The 16,880-nt window shown below is 41.1% G+C and overlaps 3 protein-coding genes across 3 annotated transcripts in view; 1 reads left to right on the forward strand and 2 right to left on the reverse strand.

Annotated features, from left to right (window-relative positions):
* fmn2a (formin 2a) overlaps nucleotides 1-1,129 on the forward strand; it is a gene marked incomplete at its 5' end in the record, with an annotated part of 34,765 nt that extends 33,636 nt beyond the window's left edge. The window contains one exon of the mRNA XM_079279913.1: nucleotides 202-1,129. Coding sequence (XP_079136039.1) covers nucleotides 202-228 — 27 coding nt within the window. The 3' untranslated portion in view covers nucleotides 229-1,129. The remainder of the gene's footprint in view (nucleotides 1-201) is intronic.
* Nucleotides 1,130-1,237: 108 nt separating this feature from the next.
* Nucleotides 1,238-8,935, reverse strand: LOC306785332 (gremlin-2-like). The gene is made up of 2 exons (XM_079279675.1): nucleotides 8,584-8,935; nucleotides 1,238-2,718 (listed from the first exon to the last, which is right to left on the reverse strand). The coding sequence occupies exon 2, from the start codon at nucleotides 2,715-2,717 to the stop codon at nucleotides 2,139-2,141; it is 579 nt and encodes a 192-aa protein (XP_079135801.1). The 5' UTR covers nucleotide 2,718; nucleotides 8,584-8,935; the 3' UTR covers nucleotides 1,238-2,138.
* Nucleotides 8,936-10,004: 1,069 nt separating this feature from the next.
* The window catches only part of rgs7a (regulator of G protein signaling 7a), a gene marked incomplete at its 5' end in the record, with an annotated part of 45,497 nt that continues 38,621 nt past the window's right edge, over nucleotides 10,005-16,880 (reverse strand). The window contains 11 exon segments of the mRNA XM_079279572.1: nucleotides 10,005-10,716; nucleotides 11,040-11,076; nucleotides 11,921-12,010; nucleotides 12,289-12,475; nucleotides 14,040-14,165; nucleotides 14,285-14,395; nucleotides 14,787-14,848; nucleotides 15,076-15,174; nucleotides 15,344-15,418; nucleotides 16,369-16,450; nucleotides 16,678-16,754. Of these exon segments, the coding sequence (XP_079135698.1) occupies nucleotides 11,056-11,076; nucleotides 11,921-12,010; nucleotides 12,289-12,475; nucleotides 14,040-14,165; nucleotides 14,285-14,395; nucleotides 14,787-14,848; nucleotides 15,076-15,174; nucleotides 15,344-15,418; nucleotides 16,369-16,450; nucleotides 16,678-16,754 (930 nt within the window). The 3' untranslated portion in view covers nucleotides 10,005-10,716; nucleotides 11,040-11,055.

Below are 16,880 nucleotides of genomic sequence, written 5' to 3' on the forward strand. Positions count from 1 at the left end.
GTCTTTGCACTTCTTGTCACAGTTGCTATATGGTTGCGTCTGTGCTTTAATTTGTTGATGTAGCTTCAGCAGTATTTTTTTTTTCTCTTGGTGTAAATTGCCTCCTCCTTCCAAACACTTGTCAGGGTGTTGAAGAAACAACACTCATGAGTGCCAGTGCTGCCAGCTATAAATAACTCGGGTCTGTTTTTTATTCCGCAGAAAGCAAAACTGGGTCAGAAGATCTGAAGCAGAGAATGGAAAATTATCATCACCCAGCCTATTACACAAGCACCGTCTGTACAATCTGACGTGACTCATTTTTACAGCATTTATTTGCTTCCGGTGTTTGTTTTCAATTGATTTAGACCTGTTAGTTTAAAAGTGGAATGAAAAATTACATTCACAGCCACCCTTTTATAGCACTCGCATAATTAAATGAAACATTGCCACCAAAAGACATCCTTAAGCTGAGATGATTAAATGTCGTTGCTAGAACATGCACAGTGTAGTCTGACATTTGTAGCAACACTATATCCAAGCTTACTCAGTATTTTATAAGCCATGTGTAGCCTATTTTCTTTTTTTTTAAACGAGATTCCTAAACTTAGTTTTAGTAAGGAAGAAGCACTTCCTCTTTATATCTCCATTAATGGTAAAAAGCACAGACTTTTATAACATTTCTACACGGTAGGCATGGATCACCTGCCAGACTGAAAGTGCCTTATCGCACAGTGGAGGGGTCAAATCAGTGCTGTCGATCAGAGCTTATTTTTGAGACGTATCGCCTGGAATTAAATGTTACATGTTAAGAAGAGAAATCAGTTTTACATCAGCTGAAACGTGACAACCGTACGCTTCTTAAGCGTTTCATCAAGTTTGCTTTAGAACCTTGTGATGATCATAGCAGCTCCTATATTGTAGTATAATATGTCGTTTCATCCAACAAGGACATGCATACCTAAGTGATATGATCCAATTTAGAGCTATTGTTTTACTCAGCAGTAATGTCAAAATGCTTTGTTTTAAGCAAAACCCTATGCAGTTAGTTGTGCTTGTGTGAGTCTGTGAACTCTCATATGGGGGCCATATGACCATGTTGTGTGTTCCGTTATGTTCATGTGCAATATCAACAATGTGTTTTGATTGAATACCCATGTCATGAAAAAATATATTTATTGAATATAATAAATGACAAACATTTTTTAATTTTTAAATCTGCTACTGCTGACTGTTTTCCATTCATCACTTGTCCATCTGTGATATTACGTGGTACAGAACTACATGCACTCGAAACACCACTGTTTTGTATGAAATAGATTTAATATACTTTTCCCATATATACTTGCACACATACATAAAATATATTTATATACTGTATATATTGCATTGCACCTCCATTACACATGCTGCAGTATGTTTTTCCTACTGGCTAGTATATTTGTGGCAAATGTACAGCATACAGCCAGGCTTGTGTCCAAGCAGGTGGATGCCACTGGTCATTGTGTTGCTTCATGTTTCTTGAAATCTTTTCATTAACATCAGCTTGTGCATCACTTGGGACATAACAGAAGTCAAGGAAACGATACAGGATAACGGATACAATACTTGTAAAACACATCTCCTACACAGGTTAAAACATGGTGGCAAACTGTGTAATTACTGTAGCTCCACCTGCATAAAAACATGTCATATTACATTAATAGCGGTCACACTATTTCTACGGTTTCTTTAAGACACTGAATTATCAGCAGTATCCTTTGTTTTGTAGTTTTAAAACTCCGAGGCACTTTCTCTCCTTTATTACAAAGGAATCGAATGACACATGTAGAAATAGTCGTGTAGATATGAACTGGAAATAACAGGGAGGAAAAACGTGCTTAATGTTTAAAACTCTGCTTCCTCATCAGTGTCTCTTGTGCAGCCACTTGAATCAATCTCAACAGCATCAGCTTGCCAACATGGCTGCTAGTCTCTGATTAAATCATCGATGAGCCTTTTTTTTTAGTAATATCAGTTCTGTGTTTCATGTCATTTTATTGTGGGACACAGTGCAGAATAGTTCAACTGTCAGCCAGCGCTTGCTTGGGTGAAGTTTGTGAATTCCTGCCTTGGACAGATCATGTGTCATTTCAATTTTAAAAGGCCTTCTTAGTCCTTCACAGTTTCCCATGGCCGCTCACATCTACAGACATGCAGCGACACTGTTTGACCCTCTGCACCTTACGGTGTCTGAAAGGGGGCTGCAGGTCTGGGCAGTCTAGCTGCACTGTGAGCTGTGTGATGCGGTGTGGCCTGCAGAAGGAGCAGGACTGGAACGGCTCCTGGGCCTTGTTGTGGTTTTTCCTTCCAGAACCTGAGGCTTGGCCTCGATTCTGGCCTTCACCCGAGTTGGGGCCCATATGGCGGGGAATGTAGAAGGAGTTGCACTGGCCGTAGCAAAAACGGTTGACCACAGTGCGGCTGCGGCAGCCCTCCTCGCTGATTGTCTGACGGAGGGGTTGGGTCTTGCACCAGTCTCTGCGAAGGTAGCGGCGCTCTGTCACCACCAAGGCCTCCCGGCTGGAGGATAGCACCTCTGGTTTCTGCTGCAATAGCCGGTGGTGACGTTCTGAGGACAGGTTCCCTTTGGTCTTGTGTGGGGACGGGATGGATCCCTGGGGCCGGTGCTTTTTGGTCTCTGCGGCGATGCAGAGCACCCCGGCTAGTATGACTGGGATAGTTATTCTCCACAGCATTCTGGAAAAACAGAGAGGCACATTACTATGCATGACATTCCTCAACGGATTAAAAACAAAAAAATTCTGAAGAATAAAACATCTGTTGAACAGAATTTAAAAATGAATCATTCAGGCACTATGTGATAATACATGACAAACGTTTTGACAAATTGCAAACATATCAGCCAATCATGTTTAAAATTGTGTCAATCTGTATTTGTGTTAAACCACCTTTGCAGTCCAGCCTTCAAGGCATCATTTGGGAAATGAATCCATCACCAGGTCCCCCGTTTGTCAGCATCTCTGTGTCATTACTTCTATTTGCTTTTCTCTCGGCTACGCAACTCTTCTAAAAATAAACAAAGCCCGGCCATCAAAGGATACACTTAAACACCCATTACGAGAAGGGGAAGTTGATTTTATTGGTCCCGTCGCCGGGTAAAATAATTAGTGCTTTGCTTACTTTAGTCATGAACTATGCCGCAGATATGTAAACAGGCATTAGGAAGGCCCATCTGCATGTTATTAGGGAAGAGTTGGGGAACTCTAGCGGATACCCTTTGGGAGTCCACTCTTCTATTCTTTGGTGATATATGATGTAGCAAACTGAACTGAGAATGACCCAGAGTGTCCATAATCACCATAATGTAAGAAGAAAGATCGCATGATTTCGACAAATGATTTCGCTGCCATTCAGGACGGAGTATCTGCCCGTGTGCGTGCTGTCAGAATTTGCGCCGGCACATTTTTGATCATCACTCGAGCATCTTTTCAGCAGATGTTGCTCTTGACAAGCGTTGCATGACATCAAGTCAGAAATCCTGACGGAGAACCAAACTGCCTCAAGGCCGTTGTCTGTTCCCATTCACAGACTCTTCTTTGCTGTACAAATTAGTATGTTCCCTTTCCTCCTTTCCTGGACCTGCAACTCACTCCGACATGGTACAAATCCCTTTATCATAATCCACTTAGTTTTTTGCCTCCTTTTTTCTGCCCTTGACCCTGAGGTCATGGCAGCTTTGTCCGAGCTGCATGAGCACTCGAGTCAGTATATCACTATCCCGGCAGCACCCAACGTAAGCTAGAGAGCAGCTGTTTGTCCATCTTGCAGAAATGGGGTTTGAATTCTAACCAGACATTTTGTGTAGGATATCAGGAGATATACATATCTTGGAGTTACATAGACACCTGACTTTGTAACACTTTCTTGTGCAAATCTGATCTCTTGTTTCTACACCAGAGAAACATTACAAACAAAACAAAAAGAGTAGTGCATTCCTGTCGTGCATTTTTTTAACTTTCATCGGGAGGAATGCATTAACATTAAACATTCGACATCGGGGAAACATTGTTCATCAACTTTGAGCACCAAGCATCATTGACGTAAACACAGAGTCCGCCTCCTCCCATCAGAGTGCTGTGGGCCTCTGGCCAAGTGCAGCTTGATGCCATGATGGAGCCAGGTGTCTATATATATATATATATATATATATATATATATATATATATATATATATATATATATATATATATATATACATATATATATACATATATATATATATATACATATACATATGTATATATGTATATGTATATGTATATATGTATATGTATATATGTATATGTATATATATATATATATATATATATATATATATATATATATATATATATATATATATATATATGTTTTTTTGCCAAACTTAAATATTGAAATCAAGACGGAAACTGCAGCTCACAGCTTTGTTTCTTCTGTAGGCCCACGTTTTACATGCTCACACAAGCTAGCGCCCACGCACGCCCATCCTCGGGTTAGAATAACTAAACCGCAGACTCCCACTGGGTCCTTCACCAACTACTGCATCATGGAGTCATGACCCCACTCCATCTTCCAGTGATCTACCCTCCATGTAAAACACGGTCTCATTTGTTAGCTGCTCCTTCTCATTCCTGCTGACTTGGTATTTATGCCTGGTCAGGGAACAGGCTCAGCTTTTGCGTGCAGCCTCTTGTTCTCTCTTTCCCTGTTCTCCCGCTGTCCATCGTTTAAAGAGGCACCCTTTAACGCTGGTGAGCTACAGTCGGTGATGCCCCGGGGACTTTTGAAGGATGACCTGACCGACTGTGTACATAGGGCGTGACGGATGGCCTATACAGCCAGCAGCAGCGCTCCCTCTCCACTCTCAAACTCTGCCTAAGTATGATAGTGTCGGCCCTGCTAAGCTACACTAATCAATCTCTGCTGCGAGACAAATTGCGGTTTTGGGGCAGGGATTCATGGGGTTCGGGGGGGAGCCCCTGAGGTGGTTAGTGGTTTGGGTTGGGAGATGGAAGGGGCTGGAGAGATGGTGGGGTTTAGGACAGATGACCGACTGGGAAACAAAACCAACCTCACTGTGCATAGTAGTCTTCATGCGTAGTATATGCCCTCCCCGTACAACTGTTTATCGCTCCACAAGTTGTTTGTCTATTCATTTCTTTCCCTTACTATCTGTCTCTCTCTGTCCATCTATCTGTCTGTCTCTCCTTGATGCACAGCACTAATCACCACAGAGTCCCGGAGACGGATGGAGACTGTGGTTATGTGAGTTAATGCTGAGGCAGAACTGAACCGGACCTTTGCTGAACACTAATATTGTCCACAAACACAGCTTTATATTTTAGCAGGACCACAAATACTTGGGAGATATGCTTCACTGAACTGTGGCAGACTTTGGTTCCAAAATTCAGACCTCGAATGAAATTACAAATACCAGAAACAAATACCAGAGAGACTGCAGTCTTTTTGAAAAACAACTATTATCATCAGTGGGAACTTATGTTTTGTTTTTCATACTGGAATTATAATACCATGGCAATGTTCTCTGACTGGATAACAATGGGTCTTTTTTTTTTCTTTTCGAAAGTTAAAGACAGACGAAAAATCTCCAGCCTAGATGAAACATACTCTGATATTTCAGATTGTCAGTTCTTAAACTATTGAAAAAAAAAGAAACAATAATCCATTCAAGACTTTCAAATTCGTGCACACAGATGTACTTCCACTAAACCATGTGAAACATCTTCCCAGCATGTCTTCAAAGGCAGGTTAAAACAAACAAAACCTGATGCCTCAATTATTGGTGCGTCAGAAAGTCTCATACACAGACTGGTAAGTGCAGTTAATTACAGTAGAACTGCATTTAATTCACCGTGCAGCTCAAACCTCAATCACATAAGGGTAGCTGAACACACGCACACACTCTCTCACACACACACACACACACACACACACACACGCGCACACAGGCTACGTGACCACACACATGTGCATACACACACACACACACAGACAGACCCAAACACATACACAGGATATAAAGAGGGAAAGAGAAGTAAATGAAATGTTTTCACTTGGAGCCAATTACAAAGAGGAACCATGTCATTATCTGCATTTGCGGATTCTATTTTCCCAAACTACGCTCGTCTGTTGGCTCATTAACAGTTGAGTGGGGGGGGGTCGTTTGGGGGCTTTTTCTCTCTAAATGTGTCTAATGCCAATATTGCCAGGAGGCTGCTTTAGGCCGTTTGGGCAGCCATTTGTCACCACAATCCATCTTGATAATCACTAGCAGCCCATATATAATGCTTTCCCAAACTAAGTACTGGCAAGAATGTAAGGGAACTCCTTCGCCTCTGCAACATTAAGTGCTTTAGTGGAGGATGAGAGGCAATTAGAGATGCTATGATAGTACATGGTTTCACATTTCAGATCAGGAGGACACCACTTAGCTGCAGTGATTAACACCACCTTCCATTTGCACTTAAAGTTTGTTTAAACCCCTTAACATACCCTAAGCTTTGCCATGTAGTTTTCCCTTAAGTAGCTTTAAAGGTGCTCAGTTAGAAATTTAGAGCATATCTAGTGCCTCCACGCAACTCTCGATGTGGTGACGACTGACCTGGCAGCTAGCAGCTAATGGTGCTAACATTGCAAACAACGGCAACACTGCTGACCAAGCTAACAGTGTTGACCCGGGGGTGGGCCCTATGCTGGGACCAAGCAGCAACCTTCTTGGCGCTTAGGTGGGTGCCATCTTAGGTTAGCTGTTAGCTGTGTCCTCTGCTGCGTAAACTCTTTGCCCACTTTTGGATTAGCTGGGAGTTACTTGTGTCGTCACTACCAAGATGCCGATCGCTGAAACCACCCTCAGCGGCTTCTACAGCCTATGGTCGAGACTGCGTTATCAGTGGTAACCGAGTGGTATAAGCGCAGTGCAGGGCGCCGGCCATTAGCTAGCCAATGGGGCATAACGGCCGGAGCTTTGATTACAACACACAGAGGGGTAGAGGGACTTCATTCTCAGCTCAGGTAGCCATTACTCCACCTTATCTTTACATAGCAAATAGTTCTTTGTTGCTATATTAATGCTCTTAGTCCTGTATGGCACCTTTAAGGCTGCTAAAATGGCCTCATATCATGCTGTCTGACAGAATCACATTTATATGTTGTACCAGCTTGATCTTTTTGATGCTATTTGTACAAAAGAAATATCATCTTTTATAGCTTTACCATTCCATCAAAAATAAATTGTTGTTCTGTGGGTTTGAACAATGTTTGGTTGCTCAGCATGAGATTGCAATGACTGGTGCACCAGCAGGCCACTGTTAAGGGTTTTAATAACACTTATTTTAAGCCATTTTTGCTCCCACACAAGGTGAAGAAAAATGCTTGATTTTAACAGAAAAAGAATCCCACAACTGGCCAAAATACAGCATTCCTTGCAATTGTAATCTGCTTTCCTCACTGTATTCTTAGTACCTGTTTCACGTGTTAAGAATGTGGTTAAGGCTTCCATCAAATACCAGTTTTACTGTATTTAGAGGCTTACAATTAAGTGTTTTCTGTTGCTAAAGAAAGTGTAATGTGTGCTAAATCCTCTTTGACATCAGAGCGGACTGTACAAGGTGGTGCAGTCACCAGAGCTGTAAGAAGGATCAGAAGGCATTCACCGCACGCATACGGTAGAAACACATGCACACGTGTTCACACACCAACTCGGATGTACATGAGTACACAGAAATACACAAATGATACATACAAAAGAGAATACACACCTGTACAAATGAACAGAGTAAAATAATATCGATTATTTTTTACACAGAACAAAAGTTCACTGTGTACATTAACATCATTATCTCTTAATTCTCCCTTTTTCATATTCACTGGAAAAACTAAACTGACTCTTAATCTCACTGTGATGCAAAGTACAACACACTGTCATCACTCACTAATTATCTCACTCACAACACTAATTCCCTGGAAGCTCCAGCCACTAATTATAGTAATTTAGAAGACACTTTTATCCAGAACACCTTGCAGTACCTCGAAGGCATATATTTTATTTCAATGGGTGGCCCCAGTGGGAATCAAACCCTCACTGCTGGCAGAAATACTAAATAGCTGTACAACTACTGCTGGTCGGATTACATGTTTCGGCGCTTAGTCATTCAGAGACTCACTGAGTCATATGAGTGATATGTTGAACCAGCACTCACTTATCTACACTTTTCTCAGTAAATCCAAGTGGTAGACAACAGTATCACTTGTATAGTCACTGTTTCTGCACATACACTGCAAAGACTGTCCATTATCAAAGCATTTATCATTGTATTTTGTATTTCCTGTTGATTCAGCCACAGAATCGGGGGTAATTTAAATGTTCACTTCATGGAATGACATGGCATTCATTTGTAACTGGTGCATACTCTTTGTTATAGTTGACATTTTAAAACACCCTCAGAAAGTTCTTGCAACGCTGTTGGAAGAGCTCTTTGACTGTTAAAGTGTTGGAGTTAAATAGGTGTCATAGCAGTGAAGCATAAAGTATGGTTTCTGTACCTCTCACCACAGGGTCGCAGCGGGACAGTAACGCGTCGAGGATGCAGTCAAGGGAGGATGTCCACCTTCAGTGGTCCTTGCGTCCGCTTCCAGGTTTCGGTTTCCATGGCAACATAATCTGTCGTATCCCGAGGCTTGTCCTTGCTCCTCTTTTTTTTCCCCCCTCTACCAACCAAAGTTTCTAAATCGTGGACTCGATCAATTTTCCATCCCCCTGGACAAGCCGTGTCTCTTTCTCACTTTTTCAGTCTCTTTTTTTTAGGCTTTTTGTTTTTCAGTTGTAGAGAGAAGCTCCAGATCTCCTGTCACAGAAAGCCTGTATCTTAGTGCCGTGGAGACTGTCTGTAGTCTGTCGTTGAGAGTGTTTGACTCACTGTAAAGCCTGCCTTAGTTTGAATCCCCACCACCCCCTTCCCTCCTCAAAACTGGGAGGGTTTATCCTATTGGTCATTGTGTGAATCAAACCAAGCTTTCTTTCATTTAAGTCTGTCTTTCCCTGTGTCTGTCTCCCTCTGCCTATTGATGTTTGTCTTTTATATCTTTTTTTGAAATCCATCCATCCATGATATATCAAACTTTCAAAATGACAGCTTTTCCTTTGTCTTCTTTTTGTTCCATTGTAAGTTTTATTTACCCATATCCCCATGATTGACATTTACATTTACATTTTTAGGAGAGGGATGGCATTTTGCCACCATGGACAATAAAGGACAAAATTGTGAAGAAACAATGATGTCCTTCAATACCCCTAAATTATCCTCGCTCATTGGCACCGTTACCACGTCACATTACAACCCATAATCCCCAATCCATAAATCACTCTATGTACCGAGACACATGAACAGAATGCTTTGAAAAAATGCCACAATTCACATTCCGAGTTGCAACTGAGACAATAATGTTTGTCTGTTTTGTGGCTCTTGCTAAGCTGACCACTGGGCACAGAGACTGAAAAGAACTGGCTGTCACTTCTGCCATCAAAGAGCTGAAACATCAACGGACCCTGCAAAACCTCAGATGGGTACAGTCTGAACAATAACCCCTTCAGCAGACCAGAGGATGATGACACTCTTGCATGACAAAACTTCATTTGTCTGCAGAGTACTGTGGTGCATTTTGCTGATCTGTGTTGAGGAGGAGCTGGTTGCTGAGAGGAGGCAGTTCCCTGCAGTAGGAAATACCTTAACACCCTCTAGTGGCCGAAACCAAAAGTGCATTATTCAACGACTTATTGGATTCTTCTAATCCTGCAGAATGAACGAATGAATGCTAAAGTTGCACTTTGTTTGATCAGGAAGTTTGAAGAAATCCAAACCCAGGACATTGTAACAGATAGAGGGCCAACTTTAATAATACAAATGAGTAAAAGTGTCTTTAAATATGGTATAAAAATAAATGCAGGAGAGAATAACAAAGAATTATGTTCTACAGGAGACAGGAGACAGTATTTTTGTAATTGTGAATGTGACTTTACAAGTGCAATGAAAACCAAATGTGCTAATTATTGTAATGCAATAAAATAATGCAAAGCAAAATATATGCACAATAAATAATCATAATAATAATAATTATAATATATATATATATGTATATATATTGTATATTCATTCTGCACAACACTTCCCATAGCGTGACAAAGTATCTGTGACCCCAGATCATGTAAAGTGATGACATTGGTTCGATTTATCAGTTTAAGCTGTCATTTTACTTTTTTCTTCTTCTTTTTTTTCTTTTCTCTCTGACATCATTTGTTTCAGCTGGAAGTGAGAGAGGGGCCTCCGATCCAGCAGTTACAATGGAAAGAACTGGAACACTGAATTTGTCATCCCGCCAGTCTGTCAGTGTTCTCACAAGTCCAGCAGTGCCTCCTTTCTAAGAATACTGGAAATATATCAGGTACTGTAAGAGGAGAGTGAAGAAGGAAAATCCTCTCCATGGACATGCAACATCCGGTGGACAACAGACGAACAGACGGTCCGGCTCATCGCCCGGCTGAGCCGAGAGCGGATGGACAGACAATGATGACGAAGAGATGAGATGGTCCCCCCTCTCAATGTCCCAGAGAGAGAGATGGCATTGATTTTAGCATGATGGCACATGACTGGTCAGCCTCTTGGATGCTCGTGGTTTCCCCTGTGATGGGACAAGAGAAGGAAGGCAGAACAGACGGGTGGAAAAGAGAATGAGGTCAATATGTAAATGAGTGAGAGAGAATAAATACGTGTATGTTCTGGTTGAATAACAATACGAGCAGCCATGCATTTGCATTGCATGCACTGTGCAAATTTAAGATTTGAGCTGAATGTAAATGTAACATTACATATAGTTCTACAGATCTAAAAACAGAAAAGATGCTAAAAAAAAAGTGTCTATCACAACATACCTACAGTAATTGGCAGTATCGCTGACAATACAACAGCTGACAATGTACCGTGTGTGTTTGTATTGGACATTACCTGGAAGCAAAATCCTTCAGAACAAGTTCTTACTTTTCTGTGGGGACAAAAAAAAGAGACGTTGAGTAAATTTACCGTGCAGAGGATTCAGGGTTCTATGTATAAATTATTCTGTAGAAAATAACGTACTCCGTCATTATAAAGCTATTACAAATAGTCATCTCCAATGTACTGCATTCAAATGGTATTGTATGAAAAAAATCGAACTGTCACAGCTAAATCTTCTTTGCCAGAATGGCAGGCAGTGGACGTGTAGGAGGCATGAGACAGAGCAGGTTTTGAACACATAAATACAAGTGTGCAATTCAGAATTATTCATCATGTTATGACAGCTTCTATGTCTCTGGTATTCATAATGGTTTCTTCAAACCCAAAAGGAGTTCTGATCAGCGACTCCCTCATCCACACCTGCAGCAGACTCTGTCAATAAAATGTTGTCTTCACTCTATCTGCTCCCCATTGCTATTGCTGGCAGGCAGGTGCCATTTAGTTTGACATTTAAGCAACTCTACCACATACATCGCTGTATTGAGGAATTGTATATCCACATCAGACACAGTACATTATTTGTAGGAGAACATTTACTTGATCCTGCTCATGATGTTCGAAACCATTATGATCTTCTGCCTCTTAGTGGTTAAAAAGATCTGTGTTACTGAGCAGAACTAAATCAACCCCGCACCTGTCGCAGGATACGTCACTAAAGGTTAGTGCAACAGCAACTATATTTACATGTGTGAATGGCAGGACACTGGGTGCTAGGAAGACAGGTTTCAGCATCACTAAAGAGTCAGTATATACCTGCATGTAGTTCTCTACATCTTATTGCTATTTTCAAACAAAGATTTTCATCCAATATTTTGAAGCATGTTTTTTTTCACCTTCTTCTTGGCCTGTAATAACTCCTGGTAGGCACTGGAGCGGATGAATCGGCTGTAGGAATCACTCTTCATCAACTTGTAGATGTGTTCCTGTTGTAGAAACGCATAACGTGAAAGTAATTTACAAAAGCGCAGGTGCAGGAGCACATCATGCTGAGTGGAATTGGATAAAATGCAATATTTCATTGACCACCGAAACAGAGTTGTGATTCATAAATTGCAACATAAGCTGTTGCTGTTGTGACAGTTGCAAAAAAATACAGTTTCAGATCACAAGCAACATTCCAGTCAGTTGTTCTCTGCTTATGTACAGAGCATGAACAGAAATTAGCTGTGGATATGATTTGACGTGTTTGTATCATCTGAACCTGTGCATCCTCAAAGGCGTAGCGTCCAGGATCTTTGACGTTCTGGGTGGTTTTGCCGTAGCTCTTGGAGTCCACGTTGATGGCACTGGGCGCTCCGGGGGCCAGAAACTCCTGCCAGATCTCCTGAACCCGGGTTGGAACTTCTCTGATGGGACGCTTCTTCAGTTCCTGGACCGCCAGCCAGAACCTACAGCCCAAAGGTAAACAATGCAGTAGCTCTGACCACAAATTAAAAGTGGCACAAGTAATAGTAAACCATGTAAATCAGCTTTTAGTCACACATTTTATATAATAATTAAATAATTCCTTTTAAGAGCATTGGACAGTTACAGCACGATACAGCAAGTTCAATTTCAAAAAGTTCGGGTTTACAGGGTTAATATGTCCATTAATAGCAGCATGTTTCAGGTTAGTGATACATCCGTTCAATAACAGGAGAGTTAAAATGATGCTCAACAGACTGAGATATTAAATTACAATTCAATTAAACTGACCACATTATGAGCTTTGGGCAGAAACAATGCAGGCATGTACCATCAGAGGGAGCAGGGGAGCTATGCTGCACAGTGGTTGCTCTATTCATATTAAGCTGTTTGCATGCATCTTTGATACTCTGCAATATTCCTGTTCCCATGAATAAACAAATTAACATAATATTCCTTCCCGCCTGTGTTATTCTAGAAACAGCTACTGTGGTGCATTCTCTCTTTAAACGCTGCACCCAGCAGCTCTCCCTGCTTCGATTCAACAATTTCACTGTATTACCTCTTATACCAGAAAGAAGCAATGACCCCAGTAATAACAATGATGGTTGTTAGCTTCCCACTATTATGTGTGCAGACAGTAAAAATCCATTGAAGTGAATCTTATTGATCATGTCTCTCACCAGTAGAGAACCACAGAAAACCAATGTTCAGCTATTCCAGTCAAACCACATGAGGACATGAGCGCTATGTTTGTGTGTATCATACAGTGAATGTGAACATTTCATATATGTGTGTGTGTGTGTGAAATCCTCCACAGTCTTTCATGTGTGCATTTATATGTGTGTGTGCTGTTGTGGCGACAAATATCTGTTCACACAGTCACATTGTGACGACACGTGTTGGAACAAAAATCTGGTCCCAAAAAGCAAACCGTTTCTTTTAGGCTGAAGACTTGGTTTGTGGTTGAGGGTACAATTTACAGAGGTTCAGGCAGCTGTGCCCTCACAGCTGCCTGAACTTGTGACTCAGCATGTGGCAATTACGGTTGAAGGCACAGTCCGTAATTCCGATTACAAAAAACATGACTGGATCCAGCTATCTTACCAGCTTTATTATTTAGGCACTTCACCTGAGTATATATCTACTTTGTGCTACTTTATACTGATTTCATTTCAGAGGCAAATGTACTTCTTACTATATTTATTTTACAGCTAAAGCCACTGCTTGCTTTGCAGATATTACATATATTATCATCTTATAAAATATGATGAATTGTTGTATATTCAATTCTAATAAGAAATCTGATGACGTAAAATATTGATTCGCACACCGTGGAGTAAAGAATGGCAGAATATTAAATATCAAATCAGCTGAGAAACAACATGCTTTGTTGTTGGGTGTGAGTCACACTCTCCAATTATGTATCTGATTATAATTCATATTAATGAAGTCAAAAATATTGATTGACGCTGTAAGGTTACGTCACGCCTCCAGGGGATTCATGGCAAGACAATGTTCTCATGAGTGTTTTGTGTTGGTGAGTACCTGAGATTCTCTGAGCTGAACTCAGACTCCAGGAACTTGAGGAACTGCTCTCTTCCCACTGGATCTTTGAGAACCTCATCGATGCCGAAAGCCCACCTCTTTACCCTCTGCTGGCCTGGCTCCTTACTGAAAAAGGACACACCAAAATGCAACACGTCTTTCCCAGAGGATGCACGTGTGCAACAAAACACACCTAAATATCTCAACTAATCTACGTAAAATGTATCTAGACATGTATCACCCACCTGGCTTCAAGCTCCCAGAGTGTGGCGTCGTCTGAGATCCAGGGGTTTGAAGGGTCTGGAGGCGTGAGGAAGGGGTCGTATTCGATGTACTGCTCTGTGTAGGCCAGCAAACTGTTTTTTTAAGGAAAAACATCAAAAGCATATGAATAACAGCAATGTGTATCACTGGTGGACATTTGGCGTAATAATAATAATATCTAGTTCTCACATCTGAGAAAATTGTGCTCCGTGATCATACCTTCCTGTGAGTGATTATGAATGAGTTTGTATATATATATATGTGAGTTGAATTCCTCATTCTTGCAGAACGCACCTCTCTTTTCACTGAAGGAAATGGCTATCTGGAATCGTCAGCGCTTGACGCCCACTGAAGGCATTGTTTGGGCCCAATCACTCTCTAAGGTCATCGGAGCGCTCAATTCAACGCCACGCTAGGCCGTTTAAAGGCTCAATAAACAGATCGATGGCAAAACGGAATAAAGACACAAAGTCCATCGCTCACCTCTCCGCCACTTTGGACATTTTCAGTCGATGCCTGTCTAATTGCAATTGCCAAAAGCTGATCTGAAACCACAACATGGAATAATTAGCATGCACCAGTCTCCATGAAGTCACAAGAACCGCACTATAAAAAAATGCAAATATTGTACTCTTAGTAGTTATGTACACGTCACATATTTGTGTAATATGACGAGAATTACAGATAAAATAAAACAAGAACTACAGTTGCAATTTCAGTGCTAGCATTGACTTTGAATGTTTAAATCCTCTTTTTTTCGGAGAGGTCTAACCTGTTCCTGCAGTTCTTCTTCTGTAGGCTGCTTGGCCTCTGGGGCGGGGGTGTGGGTTGGGCTGTGGGTACGGATATCATTCTGCAGCCCATACACAGACTGAGATGACAAAAAACACATATAAATTAAACTGAATATCAGTAATAGTAGCCTTATATCTACTGACAACCACACAAGGAACAATAAGTCTGTCTGTTCATGTATGTGTTCCAATGCTATCAACCCTGACCGTAACAGAAAGGTGTGTCAGTGGGGAGATGTGTCGTACCTTTCTGGTTTTGTGGGGGTTTTTCATTCTGGACGACTTCTTTATATCAACTTCTGTTGTGTTCACACATCCAGGCTGTGAGAAGAGTGAAGAGAAAATCATAAAATTCTGTTAATTCAGCGTAAATTGAATTATAAAACGTCAGCTGTTTATGCTTTGCCCTCTAGCATGACACCACAAATGGTAAAGGTACAATTTCGCCACCATTACATGAGTTGTTCGGTAATAAAATCCAATATGCTTCGCTGGACTGTGAAGCGATGCTCAGAAGTCTCCGGGACAGTGTGTCATATGCTGGTTAATTAAACATGAAATGTGCCAATTCTAGCGAAACAAGCAAAGCAGCGGTAAATCGTGTGCAAATTCTGGCTGATTGAACAAATGGTCTAATCTAAGTCTGTTCCAGAAGAACAGAACGAAGTAGCTTGACAGCGTCACTGTGAAATTTGAATTAATATTGATTATGTTGCTCCAAGGATGCATAAATTGAACTCATTTTCCAATTAAGCACGGAGCAGCGGCTTTCAGAGAAATACAGCATAGGAGACCCTGTAACCTCAGGGGGGAAATAAATGTTAATGCCAAGCAAGTGTGTCTGAACAAGGTAAAGAGCAGCAGTGACGCTGACGTGTTGTGACAGTTATTGATGTGGCATTTCATGTGTATGGCAGAGGAATAGACGACGGAGGATTTACAGTGTGTCCACCTCTTTTCTCTATTCACGTGCCGCTCATGTATGAATAACATGAACTGCATAATATTTTCAAAACCAATATTACTTTGTCGCACAGCTTGATGCAGGTGAGATATGTCGAATGGATTAATATAACCCAGAGAGCATAACGTGCATATTATATCAACAGAATGTCATTTTCATTCTGTGTGTGTGTTGATCAGTGTGAAATCATTTTTTCAAATATCGTTCTCTTTTGCAGAAACATTTCAGATGATATTGATAATGTCAGCAATTATAATGGTAACAGCAAAGGTGACGATGACGCGACAACATCTGCAATTTCACTCACCACTGGTCTGTGCACGTCCCAGAATGCTCTTTCCTGACTGTCGAGAATTTTCCTCTCAATTTTGTCTCTTTTCTTATCCACTCTGAGGAACAAAAAGGGAGTTCAGAACCGTTTTTTTACAGAGCATGTAGCTTATTCCAACACACATATGACGCATTTACTCCATCACATGTTTAATGTGCAGCTCATCTGTGAAGTTGTGTGCTGGTAATCACAGGGAAGTTGTAATAAACCACTAAATTCAATCATGTCAGAATGAGCGTGTAAGAGGACTCACTCAATGCATGTGTGGTTGTTATAGAAACCTACTTCGCTTGTGCTTCTGCTTGCATAAAAATGAACTCCCATTTCCTGGCGAAAGCTCTCTGTAGCCTTGCTAAGCTCTCCTGCAAGTGAAAGAAAGAACAATCGAGGTGGAAAAAAAGGCTTTTTTGGGCTGGGCTGATTATGTTTACTGTGCATGATGTGTACAGTGCACGGCTGGATACCATCTTTAATGTTCAAAAACAAGA

The sequence above is a fragment of the Melanostigma gelatinosum genome (genome assembly GCF_949748355.1).
Source record: "Melanostigma gelatinosum genome assembly, chromosome: 12".
Taxonomy (NCBI): domain Eukaryota; kingdom Metazoa; phylum Chordata; class Actinopteri; order Perciformes; family Zoarcidae; genus Melanostigma; species Melanostigma gelatinosum.

Bases quoted from the DNA above. Each gene is read 5' to 3' on its own strand.
- LOC306785332 (XM_079279675.1), bottom strand. From the start codon at position 2,717: ATGCTGTGGAGAATAACTATCCCAGTCATACTAGCCGGGGTGCTCTGC.